At 36.7% G+C, this 19,068-nt stretch overlaps 2 protein-coding genes across 2 annotated transcripts in view; one reads left to right on the forward strand and one right to left on the reverse strand.

Moving 5' to 3' along the window:
* LOC133847557 (uncharacterized) overlaps positions 1-19,068 on the forward strand; it is a 68,817-nt gene that overhangs the window by 18,183 nt on the left and 31,566 nt on the right.
* LOC133849407 (protein nullo) lies at positions 12,023-12,856 on the reverse strand. Its single transcript, XM_062285464.1, has one exon. The coding sequence runs from the start codon at positions 12,850-12,852 to the stop codon at positions 12,064-12,066; it is 789 nt and encodes a 262-aa protein (XP_062141448.1). The 5' UTR covers positions 12,853-12,856; the 3' UTR covers positions 12,023-12,063.

The raw sequence follows: 19,068 nt of genomic DNA on the forward strand, positions 1-19,068 counted from the left end.
ATTGCCTTTATTTTCAGGGGCGCAAAAGAAATCATAAAATTAAATATGCGTAGCATACTTTTTGGGGGGCGGGTTGATGGCTGGCTGCAATTGACTTAATATCCTTTGGGTAAACAATCAAACAACAGCCAACTAACCACGAAAGAAGGTTGGGGGAGGGGAGAAGGAGGCGAAGTATAGTGAGCAGGTGGCAAGTGAAAAACGAAACCCGAAAAACCGCAAAAGTTGCGCGGTCCGACGGCAAATCTAAAACGCAAACCCAGAAAACTGAGCTCCCCAAAAAAAAAGGGGAAGAAAACTTTACGAAGAGGAGAGCTAAAGGAAGAAGATGGATGGGAGGGGGTAGGAAATGTGGAAGGATTGGTAATGTAATGGGGCAATGAGGCAAGTTTTGTTGTGTGTTCGGGATGCGGCGCGATTTGCAACGCTCAGTTGCACGCATTCATTGGCAGCAGAGATAGTGAGAGAGTGTAAGGGAGGGTGGGAGAGAGGGAGGAGAAAACGGAGCCTAACGATGGGATTAGAAAGTCGCTGGGATTCTGACCTGCTGTTCTTTTCAACTCGCTGTTGTTGTTGCTGCTGCTGCTTCATTTGATGGATGCAATTATGGCGTCATTTACATTTTGCCTTGAAGAAAAATGCTTGCGCCTTGACGCCCCCTTTGTCATGCCACGCCCCCTTCTACAAGTTGGCAAACGTTTTGGCCCAGCGCACAAAGTATTTGCAGCTGCTCGTGTTTGTTTTGTTGTGTTTTTTTTTGCTGTTATATTGTTATTGTTATTGTTATTTCAATGCCACTTTGCTTGCTCAAGCGCGCTGCTAAGTATGCTACACATTTTCTTTCAATTTCTTTGTTCTTAACAGCGCGTTTCCCAAAGCAAACCCAAGAATATGACTGTGTGTGGGTGTGTGCGTATATGCTTAAGCAATCGCACTTGCAGCTGTTGTTGCAACTGTGCAATGATAAATGCTCTTCGAAATTGATGAGCCGAAGGCACTTTCATTCAACTCGTTTTTTCTCGTTGTCTTTTCTTTTTCGACTGCAATCCGAATCGTTAAATGTTAACAGTTTTAATGGCCTTTTGCAGTTAATGGCTTCTGGATGCGATTAATGTCTCAACTCCCACAATGATGTCATCAATGCGGATGCTGAGCATTTACATAGTTCATTTATGTAGATTTGGAAATAGTTTGTTGTATCATAAAGTTGACAACACAATCAACAACAAAGCGTGGCTTGATTTACATCCTCCGATCAATTTTGTTTCCAATTGTTTTCCACGTTGACTCCCGCCCCCGCAAATCGATAAAATATCGAAAACAATAAAATCTGGTATATTTTGGCTGACAATATGGTATATTTTCGGCCCTATGGTATATTTGATATGTAGTATCATAGCAATATACCAAGTAAAGCCTTTTTTGTAGTACACTGCTTTGCTTTTACTCAAAATAAGTAACGAGTATCTCACAATAGAGCACACTCGACTGTAGCTTTCTTACTTGTTTTATATGTACGACCTTTTTCTGAAATTTAATCATTTAAATATTAGAACTAATAAAAATATTTAATTCTTTTTACTTACAGGTAAGCCAAGATGACTTTCAAATTTAATCATTTGTGGGATCTGTTGACTTTAAGCCTTTCTGTGTGCTGTTAGTCAAGTGGTAATTAGATAGATTAAATATAGACACAGTTTTATTAGCATACTATCAGCACATTTGCATAGATTTGTATATTTGTATTTGAGAACACGCTCCAAGTTCATAAATTCATAAATCAAGACGAAAATGAATTGATTGGCTAAAGCTAAATCTTTTTTGCCGTATGACAATTTAGAGTAATGAATTTGGTTTGTTACTTTAAATAAAATTAAATGTTTAATCCTGGAATCTTTTTGACAAATTTAAATTTCTTTAAATTTTCTTTTTTATTCTTTTTAATGCTTTAAAATTTCTGAAATTTTTGTTGATCCCTATAATTAGATAATTTGGAGCACTAAATCGTGAGTTTGGGGAAACATTATGAAATGTATTTGCAAGGCAAAAGCAAAAAAGAAAATTCGCTGTGCTGCACTGTGGTGTGCTTAAGTTGTGCTTTAAGCACTTTATTGCCAGTTCCTCAACGGTAATCCAAGCATAAATCCTGCCTTTTAATATGCTCAATCCAGAAAACTTGCGTACACTTTTCTCACAGGGAGGGGAAATGAGAGAGAGATTGATAGAGAGTGAGGGGGAGGGGCAGCCTACTTTTATTGCTGCTTGTCTACGCTTATTTAGCATGCCCTTTCATTATCATTTACTTATGTCCTTTCTTTCTTTCGCTTGCTTTTTTGTTAGCTTTTTAATTGGCACTTGCTGCGCTTAGGGCTTAGGTACAAGTCGTGTCCTTGTTCGTCCTTCCCCCTTGCCCTTGCCCTTCCCCTTCCCCACTGGTTGTGTTGTGCTTGCCTAATTTTTTTTTTCGGCAAATGCTTTTTATCCTTTTGTCATACGACTTTCCTTCGCTTCGCTACGCTTGCCTCTTCCCTCTGGCCCTGGCTACAGCTAATTGCGTAACGCATACGCCGCGTATGCCTTAAGTGGGCTTTGACTGCATGACTGCTGCTGCAGACAAGGGTCTTAGACAATAGCGAGTCCTCCTCCTCCCCCTCCTGCTGGTGATGGAACTGCCTTTTTGGCGGCGGCGGCGGCGACTTCGCTCAATTTATGTGCGTGTCCATGTGGCGCTTTTATTATCTCAATTTGCCGCTGCCAGCTAAAATCCAGCGGGATTTGTGGCATGATTTAGTGTTGTGTGCAGTGTCATTAAAATTTAATTAAGCGCCAACTTCATATATGAGACTCCTCCAAGTCAGTCCGAGATGCTTGCAAGATGAAAACGAAGAAGAACAGACCTTGCCTTCACTTGCCTTGAAGCATGGACAACTTCACAGCGACGTAAGAACGAAGCAAGAATCTAATTTGCTTTTGTGAGTGCGCATACAAAACACAGCATGTAATAATTTATGACATGATGAACTTGTTTCTGTCACTACACACACACACACACACACACACCTCACATGCATGCAAATGATTTGTTTGCAGAAAATTTTGCATATAAAAGTATATGCCACGACGACGAGGGCAGCGCAAAAGCGCAAAAATCTTCATAATAACAATCATGATAACAACAAAAACAGTAACAACAACAAATAAAGCTGACGCAATCGAATTGTGTATGAGATCGACTAGCAAACACCCTGTAAGAGAATATTTCATACATGAATGTTTAATTTTTTAACCATTTCCGTGCCAAATTTAGGTACATTAAGGTTGATAAAAGCGATCACATTTATTTCAATCATTTGGAAACTAATAAAAAATACATTTTATGACTTGTTCTAAAGAATGGAACTCGTTTATATTTTCAAATTTAGTTTTGTACCTGTGAAATATAAATATTGTAAGCTAATCTAAAGCGCATCATATGTATATTCATAGGGTAGAAAGGTATTATAACATTGTGTGTATGTATGTATGTAACAAGCAGAAGAAGGCATCTCTACTTCATAAAGTATATACATAAATTCTTGGTCAGAGTCAAATGCAGATGTCCGTCTGTCTGTCTGTCCGTTCGTTGATATTACATTAAATTTAAAATTCTTATTCTAAATAGTTTTGAAGAATATAAGCTTATAAGTTTTTCATTTTTTCCTTTTTTACTTAAACTGCATTTTGAAACTGTTCAAGTACAATACGTTAAAGTGTTTTGTAATATTCTATTAAGAAAATGATCTTAAACTCGAAATGCAAATGATTTAAAGTTTGAAAAATCTCACAAAACTATTTTTTATACGCTCACAAAAAATAACTTTTCATTTTAAAGCTTTCTTCATTTCATAAACTTGGCACAACATTATTAATTTTTATTGTACACTAAAATTCAGCTGGTGATTTTAAACAATTTATTATCTAAAAAAAAGAATTTAATATTCAATTTGATTAAATCACATAAAACTTGAAATTTGTACGCCAAATGTTGATGACATTTTGAAATATGATTTTATATTCGTTAATTAATACAATAAAAATGTGTTATAATAAAAAGTTAGAAAGAGTTTGGTTTTCTCATTTAAGTTTTGCATTTTTAAGTGGCAAAAAATTGCAATTTTCTTTTTCATAGTTGTGGCATTTCAAACTTGGGATTAATTTGTAAAGTTTTGTGGTAAGCTGCATTTTAAATCAACTGTTTGAGTTTGGCAACTTCAGCCAGCTGCAACAGCTTTAAAATTCGCCTGGAAATGTGGTAGAAAAAAACATTTTTTTATTACCGCAAGTTTTTTCGGTTAGTTCTTTGATAAATTCCGATTGGCAATTTGAGTTGTACTTGTAAATGAACTCGGGGAGAAGCTCTAACAACTCACTGAGGTGATGATGATGAGAATGAGTACCAAAACAGAAAGAGAGCGAGGGAGAAGAGGGCAGAGGAGGGGAATGACAAAGGTGGAAAGCGGCATAAAGATTGTTACCATATTGCTATCATTTGCACACAATCAGCGTCAGCAGACTGCAAACGAGGAAGGGGAAGGAGAAGGGGAACCAGGGCGTAATATATGCATGAGGCATGTGGCATGTGGCAAGTAGCTGAAGTGGAGTGGAGTGTGGCAAGTGGCAAGTGGCCGCTGCCATCGTCGTTGCTTCTGCCATTGCCGGAAGCGTCAAAAAGGAAATAAAAGCAGTTGATAGCGTTGCCAACGTTGATAGCGGCGGCTGCGACTGACGTTGTTGCCAACCACAAACAAGGATGAGATTGAGTAGAGGAGATGAGCAAGAAAACAGACAGACAGAGAGAGAAAGAGAAGAGAGAAGGGGAAGCTGTTGTCAATGCCATCGATGTCGAGAGTTTGAGTGCGAAAATTGCAGATAAAGTGAAAATAAAATTTTAATAAATAGCACAAAATCAAATTTCCCGCAACAAATTGAATACGTCACAGTGTGTGTGGGAGGGTCGCTCTATCTGTGTGTGAGAGTGTGTGTGTGTTTTGTTTCTGCTGGGTCGCAACCTCAGCTGGTTATAAATCGAAGTGCTCGCCGCTTGCCACAAAATGCTCACTTTCAGCTTATGCCTTCAAGCCTTCAAGCAAGTACAAAACAATACAACAATACACACACCCTCTATTCATTTTGTGGTCACACACACACAAATATACTCTCACACATATTGAGTCTGCGACTTCGACCCCCGGCTCACACCTCACGCTTCAATGCGCTGTTCTAAAAAACAAACTCAGCACGCTCGTGATGCTAATTGCAAATGCTTTGCCAACTGAATACCCTCTATAAGGTTATTTTTTTCAACTTTTTTCATTTTGGTAGAAATGTAAAAGTTTTCTTAATTTACTTTAATTAAAAGTTATTTGATAATCAGTTTCAAATTAGTAAATACATATTTACATACTTAATCTTAAGCTGAATGTTAAAAGAAAGAAGCAAGAAGAAAAAAACAAGAAAACAAAATTATATTATATCTAGAAATCTTACTCAATCTTAAGTTTATTCTTAAGAAAAATTATATTGTCAACAAAATTCTTTCTTTGGGCAAATCTGTTGGGTCGACTCTTTGAAACCTTCTTCTCAACGTCAGTTGAGTGTCTATTAGTTTGTAAGTTTAATGGAAGAGCGGATTATAATTAATCTGGAATCATGGCTTCCTTTTAAGATATAGAATGTTGTAGCGACTTATTTTTCGACTTATATTTGCATATCGATTTATATTTATATAACTATCGTGTTACTTCTTAAGCAGCTGTCTTATTAATGTTCTATAATATTGAGAGGTAAAGTAGCTTGAAAGTAAAGTGATAACATTTTAAAGTGTCTTTTTTGCAGCTAAATACAAATTTACAGTAATTGCATTAAGTTTTTCTAAACTATCGGCATACTATCGAATACTAATTTTCTGTTGACTTCTATTCGCTTAAATTGCACCAATATTTGTGTTTTTGAAGCATATAATCTATTGATCTACTATTATTTTTTTTTCTACTTCAGGTACTTTTTTTACTTTGGCATTTATTAATACTGCTGTAACTGCAACAATATTTATTACTATTTATATTTTTTCTTTTTATTTTCTATTTCTTTTACTATTTTATATTTCTATATTATAATTGTTTTTTTCTATTTTTTTTCTTTTTATCGTTTTCTTTATTATTTTTCATTTTGTCTATTATACCATGTTTGTCTTGCAATTTAAGCTACCCTATTTTAAATGACTTAAGTGTTGTGGGGTATGGGAAAACTCCAAATTATCTAATGATTAAGTGTTGCGGTCTAAAAATAGAGCCGCAAAAGCGCAGCTGGGGTCTAAATGAATTAATGAATGAATGTGGCAAGTTGATGAAGCAGCATTGTGAAGAGAGAGACAGAGAGAGAGAGAGAGGGAGAGAGCGAGAGGTGCATATTGGCTCAAAGAGAATCGTAAAGCTGAGCAAAGGGCGATGCGATGCGATGATCCACTTAAAATGCGTGAAATGCGCCAACTCGCATAAACTGACAAATTTATTTGATTAGCTAATTTCGGGGCTGGCCTCGCTGAGGCGCTCTGCACAACACGTATGCAATCATTTTGCCGCGGCTTAAGTGCTGCGTAATTGCCATTACCCGCTGTGAGAAGCGCAGAGAGAGGCACAAAGCGAGCGAGTGGAGTGCTGGAGAGTGAAAGCGAAGGCGAAAGCGAAAGCTCAACACACGATGTCTGGGAGTGTGATTCATGAACAAAATTGAAAAGTATGCCCCGTTGTTTATCTTGCCAGTTGATGTTTCCCTACTCGCTCCCCTCTATTATATCGTTGTCCTCGTTGTTTGCTGTTCTCTCTTGCTAAAATCTCAGCAACCTTATTCTGTTCGCCCTTTCTCACTTTTACTCTTGTGCTTCACTTTCGTGGGCAGTTTTTCTGGTCTGTTTACACGTCTTGTTACATCTTCTTAATACTCTAACTTTGCTGCAGCTGAGCATCTCAACATTAACGTGTCAGTCGCACTCTGTAATTGTTCAATAAATATTCAATTAACATACCATATGAAAGTCGCTCCTTTCGCTCCTTCTCTCTGCCTTGGTTAATTACACTCGTTCGTAGTAAATCAATGCGTTATCGCAATCACATCGCCACAAACTCAGCTTATTAACTTGTACTTTAGCGAGAGCATTCACGTTTTGTCTTCTGCTTTGCATCGCGTTCTTAAAAGTTACGAAAGTTTATAGAGGTAACTCGCTTTGACTCTCGCCATTTATCTAGTTCTTCTCATCTATACAATTGATAATTTTTTTTTTATATCTTTTTTCAAGATCAATCTCCTAATCATTAATAAATCAAATATTCTTTATATTAAGTATTTATCTATTTATCTCTCTCTTTTTTTCTTTGTTATAAAGCATTATCTTGTTCTTTTTATTTCCTTACTGATCCTCCAGGCAGAAAGTGGCTTATAGGTTTGTCCGTCTGTCTTAGTTGCTTTGGATGACAATGTGATATATTTTAAATGGGGTACTATACCATACAAATATTCCAAAATATAGCCTTTGGCATTTTGTATTTTTGCGATATATTATTTCGGTACATTTTAAACATAATTCCAAAATGGATTAAGGCTCTATTACTTGTTAAAATTGTATCTTTTTTTATTTTACTAAATTTTGCCAGTTTTTTTTATGTATATACAAAGTTACATATGTGTTTGTCAACTACATTTTTCTTTGTTTAATACACTTTTCTTAATATTCACTCTCTTTAATTTTTATATTTTTTTTTTTAATTTATATTTTATCATATTTTTATTCATTTTATTTGATTTTTGTCATTATTCATTCCCTTATTTGATATCTATTTATTTTTCTGTTTATCAACTAAATTTGTTTGTACATGCATTCCCTTCATTTTGATATATTATTTGAATTTACATTTCTCTCATTTGAATCTCTTAATCAACACACATTTTATTTCTGATTTGCAATATTCATTCTCTACTTTCTATTTGTGAATCTGCTGTCGCTCGAATATTTATTTTTATCAACAGCAATTGAGCTGATTTTTATGGGTTTTATATTTGTTTTGCCAATAGTTATTTTTATTGAGCATCCTTGGCACACATTTAGAGCATCTGCAGTTCGTATTGCGGCAACTTAAACGGTTTGTTGCTGTTTGTTCAGCTGCTCTTATTAGCTGTGTGCCGCACAATATTTGGTAGAATGACTGCGACTCGTTACTCATACGCCCCGTGTGCCGCACTATGTGTGTATGTGTGTGCGTGTGGTTAGCCGCCGCATGTTGCATGCTAAATTTGACTGCCACACTGTCTGTGTCTGCAACCTCACGTCACTCATTGAGTGTGTGTGTGTGTGTGTTTTTTCTCTGTGTATGTTTTCTGTGTTTCTTCGTACACATTTGCTATATAATTGCCTATTAGTTTTCATTTGTTGATTTTGTTTGCTTGGCCAAACGCACGTGACGCGCTTCGTTTTTGTGTGGCTTTTGCTTTTTGCCTATCGATTTGCGATTGAGCCATGTTCAGGGGTGGGGCGGGGGGCGTGGCAATTGTCGATAAATGTCGCTGATATGACGCGCGTCGAGAAACATGTCGCTTGATTGTCATTGTCGCTGTGATTTAAGTAGGACCCTTTAATGTTTTGCTTTCCCCCCAAATTGATTCAGTTAATTGTCTAAGCAGCCGTCTCTTTTCCTCTCTCTCTCTCTCTCTCTGTCGTCGCTGACCTTGCACCAGTTATTTCCACGAAAATAGCTTGAGCTAATTGATTTCCTCTCTCTCCTCCACCTTCTGCACTTGAACCCAATTTGGGTTAGAAATTTGGTCAGTTTAGCGGTTCATTCAACTTGTTGTCCTCACCATCATCATCATCATCATCATCATCATGGTGATCATGATCATTTAGTTTGTAGTGTCGCGGCGCCACAAGTGCCACAAAATATATTTCATTGAGACATTTGCATTATGTGCGCTATGTCTGTGGCATTTTTCGCATTTGCCACTTGGCAGTCTCATAAATCTTGTGTCCCCTTTTCTTCTTTTCTTCTTTTTTTTTTTCTTTTTTGCTTTTTTGCTTTGTAGCCAGACAGACGTCAACACATATTTGCCTCGTGCCTCTCCTCCTTCTCCTTCTGCATTTTCGGTCGGTGTTTCGCCTCTTTTGTCTAATGAATGAATTTCATTCGCATTTTTCCACTTTTTCTGCTCAATCAAACTTAAATCAGCAACGACAGCTGCCAAAAAAAAAACAATAACAACAACACATCATTAATTCTACAGTCAAAGAAAAAAAACTGTTGTTGCAGCTAAATTAGCTGATTGAAAAGTCCGCGAAAAATCAAATGAAAAACAAAATGCATAAAACTCTGCGTCTTAGGTTGTGTTTTTAATACTCTTTAATATTTTATTATTGCTTTCTTAGCTTCACAATTTTTGTTTTTATAATTATTATTATATTTGAATCAACCCAAAAGTTTTCAATAAACATTAAAATGTTAATTTGGGAAAACAAAATATTATATACTATATTCAACTTTTACGTTACTTTAGAGGCAGCAAAAACATCAAAATTCTCTTCAATGAATTTATAAATATTATATTAATAAATTCCCATAATTCATTTACAATCATTATCTCTGATATTTAGTTTAAATTTATACCCGCTACCCATAGGGTAGAAGGGTCTTATAACTTTGTGCCTCCATGAAATGTATGTACCAGGCAGAGGGAGACATCTCCGACCATATAAAGTATATATATTCTTGATCGGCGTAAACAGTTCGTTTAAAGACTATAAAAGATAGGCTACAGATGTTATTCGACAGCATTTGTAATTTTTTCCCAAAAATCGAATAAAAGTCGAATTTACAATAATTGCTATAATAACTATAGTTTTTATGATTCCTGAAAATTTGGGTGCAATTAATACGAGTTGTTATTTAAGAAATTCGTTTGTATGGGAATAAACGCCTACTTACTATGGGTCTTAGTAGCTTTAGTATATTTTTTACTTTGCGATATATTTTAAGTATAGAACGTACTTTATCGATATACCAAAAAACAAAGCAATTTTAGATTTTGATATTTTTGTGGTATAATTATTTGGTATGTTTTAAAATCAATACCGCACTGTTTTTTTTCGGTATATTACTTTCATACACTTTAAGATGAAAACCGCACTGTTTAGCTTTCATTCAAAATGGATATTGGGTATTTCACAGTCGAGTACTCGCGACTGTACTTTTCTTACTTGTTATACTTTATGAACTTTACATTACATATTCTTACAAAAACACGATTTTCATTGTGTTTCTCTTTTTAATTTCGCTTGTTGAACAACATTTCTGACAGTTTTTTGAGCATAAGAGAAACATATTATTATTAAATTATTACGTATACGTATCATGTATACCAACTAGTTTATTGAAAAAAATTTAATCTTAAGAGTTAATTTGATTATAAAGAAATAACCAAAAAGAGCAAAGCAATTATCGTATGTGATAACTTGAAAATTTAGTGTAGAACAAGAGCTGCGCAATTGCCAGCTGAATCGAAAAGCATCTTTGCCGCAAGACAACCGCAAAGAGACACACTTCGCTTTAGCTGCAGATTAGGAACAAGCGTAAGCGCCACAAGCGACACTCTCACACACACACACACACACATACACAGTTCATATTAAATGCGTTCTAGTTTCAGTTTTTGGCTGCAATTTCGCTTTGGTTGTCTGTTGTGTTCTCTCTTTTATGGCTGCCTGCCATGGCCAAGTTGATGCTGATTAATTAGCGCCAATGACCCTGCTCCATTTTTGGGGCACATCTCGACCACAAGAAACAATCGCATTGCGTATTCAATGACAGCTAAAATTCAGCTAAATTAAGTAATTTGCATTCTTTTTTTTTACTACCTATTATTACTATTAATTCTCATACGATTGCCATTAATTTATTTATTGATGCGCTCTCGCATTTTGTTGAGAGTTTATTTTGTTAGTTTACTTTATTTTGATTGACGTACATCAACATCATTTCACAGATGATTGTTATTGTTGACTGATTGATATCATTTTGTCTTCGCTAGTTTAATTTTAGTGAAAAATTCTCAATATCTATAGCTACTTCTTGAATGTTTGGCTTTTATTAATTGATTGATTAATTCATATGTTTTTTGTTTCATATTAATGTAAAAATAAATTATATTTTAATTAAATCAATAGCTTTTGCTTAAGCATACTTTAAAAGCTGAAATGACAAAGCGATTGATTTAATGATTGCTTGATATCTATTTATTAAAATAATTCTAACTTAAACAATACTTAATTATAATTTTATGAGCTATCACAATGTGTGTGTTCGAGTTGGTAGAAAAACATTAATTGATTGATTGATTGTCGTAGTAGATTGACTTAAAGACTGAATTGAATTCTAACTAAAACAAGAGTATGCTGAGTTCAAATTTGGGTGTAAAAGACAAAAAAAGATTGGTTGATTGATTGATGTAAATATATTTATTGAAACTATTCTAACTTGAACTTAAACAATTCCACCTTACAAAATATTTAAAGATAATTTTATTAGCTATCACAATGCGTGTGTTCGAATAGGGAAAAAAACGTTAATTGATTAATTAATTGTCGTAGTAGATTGACTTAAAAACTGAATTAAGATCAAACTAAAACAGTTGTCGTTGTTGTTTAAAGAGTATGCTAGTTTCAAATGTCAAAGAAATAAAATTGATTGATTGATTGATTGATGTAAATATGTTTATTAAAAGAATATATTAACTTCTAACTTAAACTTAAATTATTCTAACTTAAGGTTAATTTTATGAGCTATCACAATGTGTGTGTTCGAATAGGGAAAAAAAACATTAATTGATTGACGTAATAGATTGACTTAAAGACTGAATTGAATTCTAACTAAAACAGTCGTTGTTGTTTAAAGAGTATGTTAGATGAAAAGCTATCACAATGTGGATGTTGCTTCCATCTTCTTCGCTGTTGCTGTAGCTTCCGTTCTGTTTTCTGTGTCCAGTTCAAATGCGTCGCTCGTTGCGGCGTGCATAGTGAAATCCGCCGTAGTAATCCTCCAAATCGCGGAGCTCTCGCTGCAGCTGCGCCTCCAGTTTGGCCTGCGCCGCCCTCTGGCGTGCGGTCAACCGACGCACGGTGCCGCCGCCTCCGCTGCTGCTGCCGCCGATGCCACTGCTGCCGCTGCTGCTGCTGTTGCGGCTCAACGGCAGACGGAAGCTGAGACGACGACGCACCTGGGCCTGCTCGCCAATGGCCAGCTCATAGAGTGGCTGCTCTACCACAGGCTGCAGTTGTTGTTGTTGCAACTGTTGCGAACAGCGTCGGGCATCGGTGTGCGAGGGGAAGCCTCGTGGTGTCGTTTGGCCGGACAGCGCTTCGCTGATGTCGTGTGCCGCAGTTGCAGCTGCTGTTGCGCCATACTTCTTGCTACCCCTTGCATGCTCGAATGTGCACTTCCATTGCGCATAATGAGTGTCGGTGGGCGTGGCCTTGCCACGCTTTGTGGGCGTCAGCAGAGTGCCGCAGCTGCCAAAGGAGCTGCAACGGGGCATCGGACGCAACAGCGCTGTGCGCGCCCCATAGCGACGTTGAAAGCCGCAGCGATTCTTGCGTGGTCGCAAATGACGCTTGATTGTGCGTCGCAACTTCTGCAGCAGACGCTTGAAGCCGAAGCGTGGCGCCACGCAGCAGTTGCAGTTGCTTGGCATCGAGCCGGAGCTGCCCGTGGTTGATGATGTTCCCGATGAGCTGCAGTCCGAGCTGCCATTGGAACTGGAGGTTGAGCTGCCCATTTTGATTGTCTTCGTTTACTTGAAGCTGCTTTTGTGGCTCTTAAGTTGAACTCACTTCGTTGACTGTTAAGCTTGCTTTCTGTGTGGTCACTTTGATTTGCAGTTAGTTGCCTGGCTGTTAACTGGATTGCTGTTAGTTGCAGTTCAATTACTGGCACTCTTTGCGGTTAGTTGCTTTGCCCTTATCGTAGTTAACTGCAGTTGCTTATTTGCTGTTGGCAACACTTAATTGTTGTTAGTTCCAATCTTGCTGTTAATTGAAGTTACTTCTAGCTGCCTTGCAGTTATTGCATTTAACTGCAGTTGCTATTTACTTGCGTTGTTACTTGACTGTTAATCACTTTATTGCTGTTATTTGCTATTTAATATCTTGCACTCTTCAACTGTTAACTACAGTCGGTTATATTTGCTGTTGCAATTATTGCAATTTATTGAAGTTGCTGTTAACTTGAATTCGTTGCAATATTTTTGCTGTTAACTGAAGTCACTTTCAATGCTATTATGCCTTCTGTAATTGTTTCTGCTCTTTCACTTTGAGAACTTTCTGTCACTTATCAACTTGTTGCACTTTTCTAGACGTGTGTCTGCTTCACTTGAATGCTGATTGCTTACTGTGATTATGCTACGTCAAACGCAGCCTATTTATATTCTGAAACTTAGGTAATACGAATATTATGCGTAGGTAAGCCTTTTTCGGGTAACGCCAGATGAAGCAGGTAACCCTACGTCAGGTAGAAATGGTCGAAAGTTGTTGCGTCCCTTGCGGTAGCTTTTATGACACCTTATGCTGTTTTTGCAGCGACATGTTTTTATGGCGGGTGTCATTTAGTTTTTGGGTTTCTCAGCAAATCTGTCGCGGCTTTGCATTTAAATCTATATGTTGGCTAAGTGGGATTTGTGTGTTGTTTGGCATTTTGTGTGATTGCTCTCACAATTTTATATGACACACATGTTGTTGGGTTGCATTGTCGTTGCCTCGCTGACTTGGCCTAATGGCCTGTCATTTTGGCAGCCGCAAGAAAACATGCTCAAGTTGTAATTGCGGCTAGGCACAAGGCATACAAGCAGACACAGACAAAGACACAGACACAAGCGTGTTTGACCAAGGACATTTGGGGCGCCACTTAAGACATGACTGGAAATTGTTAATGAATTGCAGTCGAGCTATTAACGCCCCACACAGCACGATGATGGCGATGATGAAGCTTTTCGTGACGTTGCAATGACAGCAAAGCGGATGCCAAGAGCACATCAAGAAGGGAAAAGGACAGCAGAGTTTAAGCCATATTCACGCTCTTCTCTTCTCTTCTCTTCTCTTCTCGTCTCGTCTCTTTTCTCTTCTGCTGCATCCGCCTACACTTTAACAAGCAGCTTTGTATGTCAATCAGGCGACATGAACGTGGCTTTTGCGTGTCAGCAAATGCCACCGCCACCGCTCCGCCCTGCCATCAACAACATCGTCATCAGCGTCATCATCAACATCAACATCAAGATTATTATTATTATTATGGCCCGTTGTGTTGTATATATGAGCAGCTTGTGCTTGTGTTACTTGTGTGTGCATAAAGTGCATGTTTCGATATGCTCAACTCGATATGCCCAATTAAAGTCGAAATGCCACTCAGCTAGCAGAAAGCAGCAAGCAGCGAAGCAGTAATTGCTCAAAAGCAACTCTCAGCCATTTTCAACAGGAATATTTATTGTGCGCGCAAAAGTAGGCAACGTTTTTTTTCGGGTAGTTACATTTACGTTGATGATGCGCGCGTGTGAGTGTGTGGCAAATGAAAGAAGTTGACGGCTTATTGCATGATATTTCCTAGAATCATTAAAATTAATATGCAATACAGATAACTGCAGATAGCTGCTGCTTAATGGTAACCATTTAATTCAGAAATAAGAACTCACAAAGGTCACGAACTTTCAGCTGCGAATTACAAAAATTGCGAATTTCTCGAATTTAACTTTTATCACTTTGTGAAATAAATATATTATATATAAATAAAAGTTGGTTTTTGCTATAGCTTATTTGGTTTTCATTTATTTAGGAATCTAAATAAGAAATATGTGAATATTTACTTTCAAAAACCATTTGCTTCAAATTTAAATAAATGAATACAAGTTAGAAGACATTAAGTTTATTTAAAGAGGAAAGAACGCAAACACTTTATTATAAGAGACGAGTATTTTTTTTTATTTTATTTCAATAAGTTTACGAATTATTAATACAAAATGAAGAGCGGATGATTCCGAATATAAAAACATAAATAACTATATTTATACGATCGCTTATTAGTTTCCATTCTTCTAAAATAACATAAACATATAGCGAAATCTAAATTATTAAAATAGAATAACAGATTTTATTCATATCGCTATAAGTGCATATATTTCTAGATGAAAGCCATTTTTCTACAATCTTTGTACTTAGTTGCTTTTAACGTTGACTCAATTTCGCTTGACAATTGAAAATGACATTTTGAAATTGTATCCTGCCACTAAAAACTCATCTCTCTCTATATGCTTGCCTCAAATTGTGTCGAATGTGCCGCAACAAGAAGCAGCAAAGTCATTTCTCATTCAATGCATTAAAACGAAAATGTGTTGAGCGACTTTTAACCATTTATCATTGAGCTAAGCGAAGCACTATAAAAAACTCACTTAGCTCTTTGTCAACTAAAAAACTTTGCTTAATATTTATGGAATCTTACTAAAACGTTGAAGCGCAAATTTTACTCTAACTAAAAATTTAATTTCAAATAATTATTGTGATGGTTTCTCTTTTTTAATTGCTTTTTAGCGTGACTTAAATGGACAGACAGAGTTCTTTATTAGATGGTCAGCTGTCAAAAATATCGAATTTCACATGGGAAACGAAATCGAATGCTGTGATGAGCGCAGTTTAATTGCATTTCGCACTCGCATTCGATGTTTCAATTTTGTCATTTTTATGGCTGGGCTATAATTAGGTTGCAACCTAATCGTTAACTCGTAACTCAACTCGACGTGGGGGGAATTGTTGCGGTTTGTTGCAATGTCTGTGGCATGTGTGAAGTGAAAAGTAGCAACTGTAACGGCAGAGGCAGCCGTCAACATCATTCAACTTGCCACACGACGAGTTGTTGGGGGCAACTTGGGAACGGTCCCAGCTGAAAATTCATTTGCAAATCCCAACACATACATACTAGATAAAGGAAAACACACATGCGGAAAAACTGCAGCAGCCGCAAGCCCCAACGAACACCCTTTCCTCTCTCTCTCTTTTACTGGCTTTTGTTTAACTTTCGTGTTGGAATTTTGTTAAATATTATCTAATCAATTTGATGCTTCTAATTAAAGAACTTTTCAGCGTTCAGTCCCACCACAAAGTAAAGTATTTTGCATATTTTCTCCGACCTTCGGACTATGTGTGTGTGTGTGTGTGTTGGTGTGTGTGTAGGGCATCTCTAGTGCCGTTTTATCCAGTCTGCACTCTCATGTTGCTATCAAATGGACTGTGAGTGCAGCACAAGGCTATTTTATTTTGTTGTTGCTTGCTGCTTTCTGCCAGTGATGGGCACTTCTGTTGAGTGGTAAAGCCAGTGTTGTGCAGCAACAGTTGCTGCAGTTAGTTGCTGCAGTTAGCTGACAAGCAGAGGATGTGGCAAACGGAATGTAATATACACAAAAGCGAAGAAGTTACTCAAAATTCACACTACATAACATACGTGGCATGTCATCAAAGTTCACAGCGAAGCCAACAGATATCGTATGGTTTTTATTCTTATTTTCAAATATTGTGTGTTTGTCAACACTGAAAATAACCTTCGACTTCTTAATACGTGTGCTAACAGTTAAAAGTTTTATTACAAATAGGTTATAGTTTATTAGAAACAAGTTTATAAGTTTAAGTAAATTGAGCAGTTAACTAATCTTAATATTCTTTATTAAAGAATAATAGAGTTACATGAGAAGTGTGTTGCTTGTTGATTAGAAGTATTGATGACTTTTTATTATCGATACTACCGATAATTTAATAGAAAATCACCGATTGGTGGCAGTCTCTTTGTGGAGCCCTCTAGCGTTCATTTATTTCAATTACTAACAGATGTTTTTAGCTGCTCGTGACTCACGCTCACCTCTATACAATAATTCAAATTAAAATTTATATTGTATTCTTACAGTATGATTCTGTAGACTTAATATATACTATATGTACGTCTAAAATTTTATTAATCAACTTCTAGCTTTCAACTACCTTAAGCTATTGTTGGAGAAACGTGACTCACGCACATCTCTAATTTGATTCATTACAGTAATTTAAAAAGTGTGTTTTTGGAATTTTTTTAGTGTACAATCAACATTCTTTGTTACACTTTTTAATCCTCAGCCTTTTAACTACCATCTACATATTGTTTTCAGCTCGTGACACGCGCTGTGTCCATCTCTAATTGCTGCGATGGTCGGGCTCATAATTCGCACTTAATTCCATTTTTCTCGTCCATCATGGAGCACTTATCAATTCAATCCCCTCTGGGCGTGTGTGTGTTTTCTTCTTCTCTGCCCGCCTGTATCTCTCTCTCTCTCTCTCTCTTTGAACTTTGAACTTTTTAATTAAGTTGCATGTTACATGCAGTGAGTGCATGCGGCATGATGCGTGGCTTGCATGACTGTTGCATGTTGCCTGTTTGGTTACTGGTTGTGTTGGTTGTTGCGGCATTTCAAATGCTTTCATGCATTGAAGTTGCATTTTGCCGCCTGCCCTTATAATAATTATTGCATTATTTCGCAATATGTCGAGCAAATAATTTCTAATTGATTTCGACTGACCGCTGACCGCGATGACAGCGCAAATAATTCAGCCAACTCGCATTCGATTTGCTGCCTGCTTCCCTTTCTCTTTTGACCTCTTTTTTTTTGTATGTTCCCTTTGCGAATGGCATTACATGGCTGCAAAAGTTTTTCAATTAAACTCGACCGCTGAAATGCGAGGGAGGTAGAGAAAGAATTTTTGTGTGTGTGGGCTTTGTTGAGGTGTGTGTAATGGCATGCCTAAAGTTGCAACAAAAACATCAACACACAGGTGCAATTGTCGTCCAATGCCTTTTGGTTTGGTTTGTGTCCCAGCTGAATTCAGCAGCAGCAGCGCCGCCTGTGACTCAATTTTAAAGCCACTTGCTGCCATTTGCATGCTCTTTCTCTTTCACACTTCCCACGCTCGCACGCTATCCTAATAGTGATGAGCGTGAGTCGTGAATACTCAAAAACATTAATTTCTCTTTATATATTATTTTAAAAGAATTGTAATATAAACCAAATATTTGAAATTTATAAAGTGTACACAAATCTTATTAATAACCACGTCTATAGAATCTTTTAAATGAATAAGCAATTATTAACCCCCCATTAATTGTTACCCTAATAGTGATGAGCGTGAATCGTGAATGCTTCAATGCATTCATACCTCTTTATGTATTAATCCAAAAGAATAGTTATATAAAACAAGTAATTGAAATTAAAAGATGAACACAAACATTATTAACATGCATTTATATGAAATATTTTAAATTAAGTAAAGTGAACAAAAAGTAGAAGTAACAGAAATATTTCTATTCATATTTGGAACTTATCAATAATATAGTTATTTCAACTTAAATATTATAAACTTATTTTTGAATTAGTTTTATATATTTGTTTGGCATTTTCCAACATTAGTTGTGAAACTATTTCTCTCGTTAAATATATTATAAGTAAGGTTAGTGCTTTGACAAAAATGTCGTGTGTGACACTATTTAAAGTGAGGAAAAACATATACCAAAAGATGGATCTTACATCTTTTGATAAGCACATTTTTGGAGTAAGAAATGATTTAGCATGCACTATATTACAACACTGTTTTTCGAGTTGGTCTCGAGAAAGTGTACAAATCTCTTCTAAGCATCCTTTGCGCTGTTTATGCCTTCCACCTACTTGCTCTCTCTCTCTCTCTCTCTCTCTCTCTCTCTCTCTCTCTCTCTCTCTCTGTCTCTCACTTTTTCACTATCGATATTCTTATTTTATCATCTCTATTTACCTAACTGCACTTTTAAACCTCCCTTTGCCATCTCTAGTTGGCATGTCGGAATGTCAAAGGCATTTGGCCTGCGGAACGAAATGGAATGGAATGGAATTGAACGAAAGTGCCGCGACAGCATCTAAAGCGTTTACAGCTCGTGTTTATGACCCATGGGCCAGGCCAAC

The sequence above is a fragment of the Drosophila sulfurigaster genome, chromosome X (assembly GCF_023558435.1).
Source record: "Drosophila sulfurigaster albostrigata strain 15112-1811.04 chromosome X, ASM2355843v2, whole genome shotgun sequence".
NCBI classification, from domain to species: Eukaryota; Metazoa; Arthropoda; class Insecta; order Diptera; family Drosophilidae; genus Drosophila; species Drosophila sulfurigaster.

Excerpts from the sequence above, each read along its gene's own strand:
- LOC133849407 (XM_062285464.1), bottom strand. The coding sequence starts at position 12,852 with ATGGGCAGCTCAACCTCCAGTTCCAATGGCAGCTCGGACTGCAGCTCA.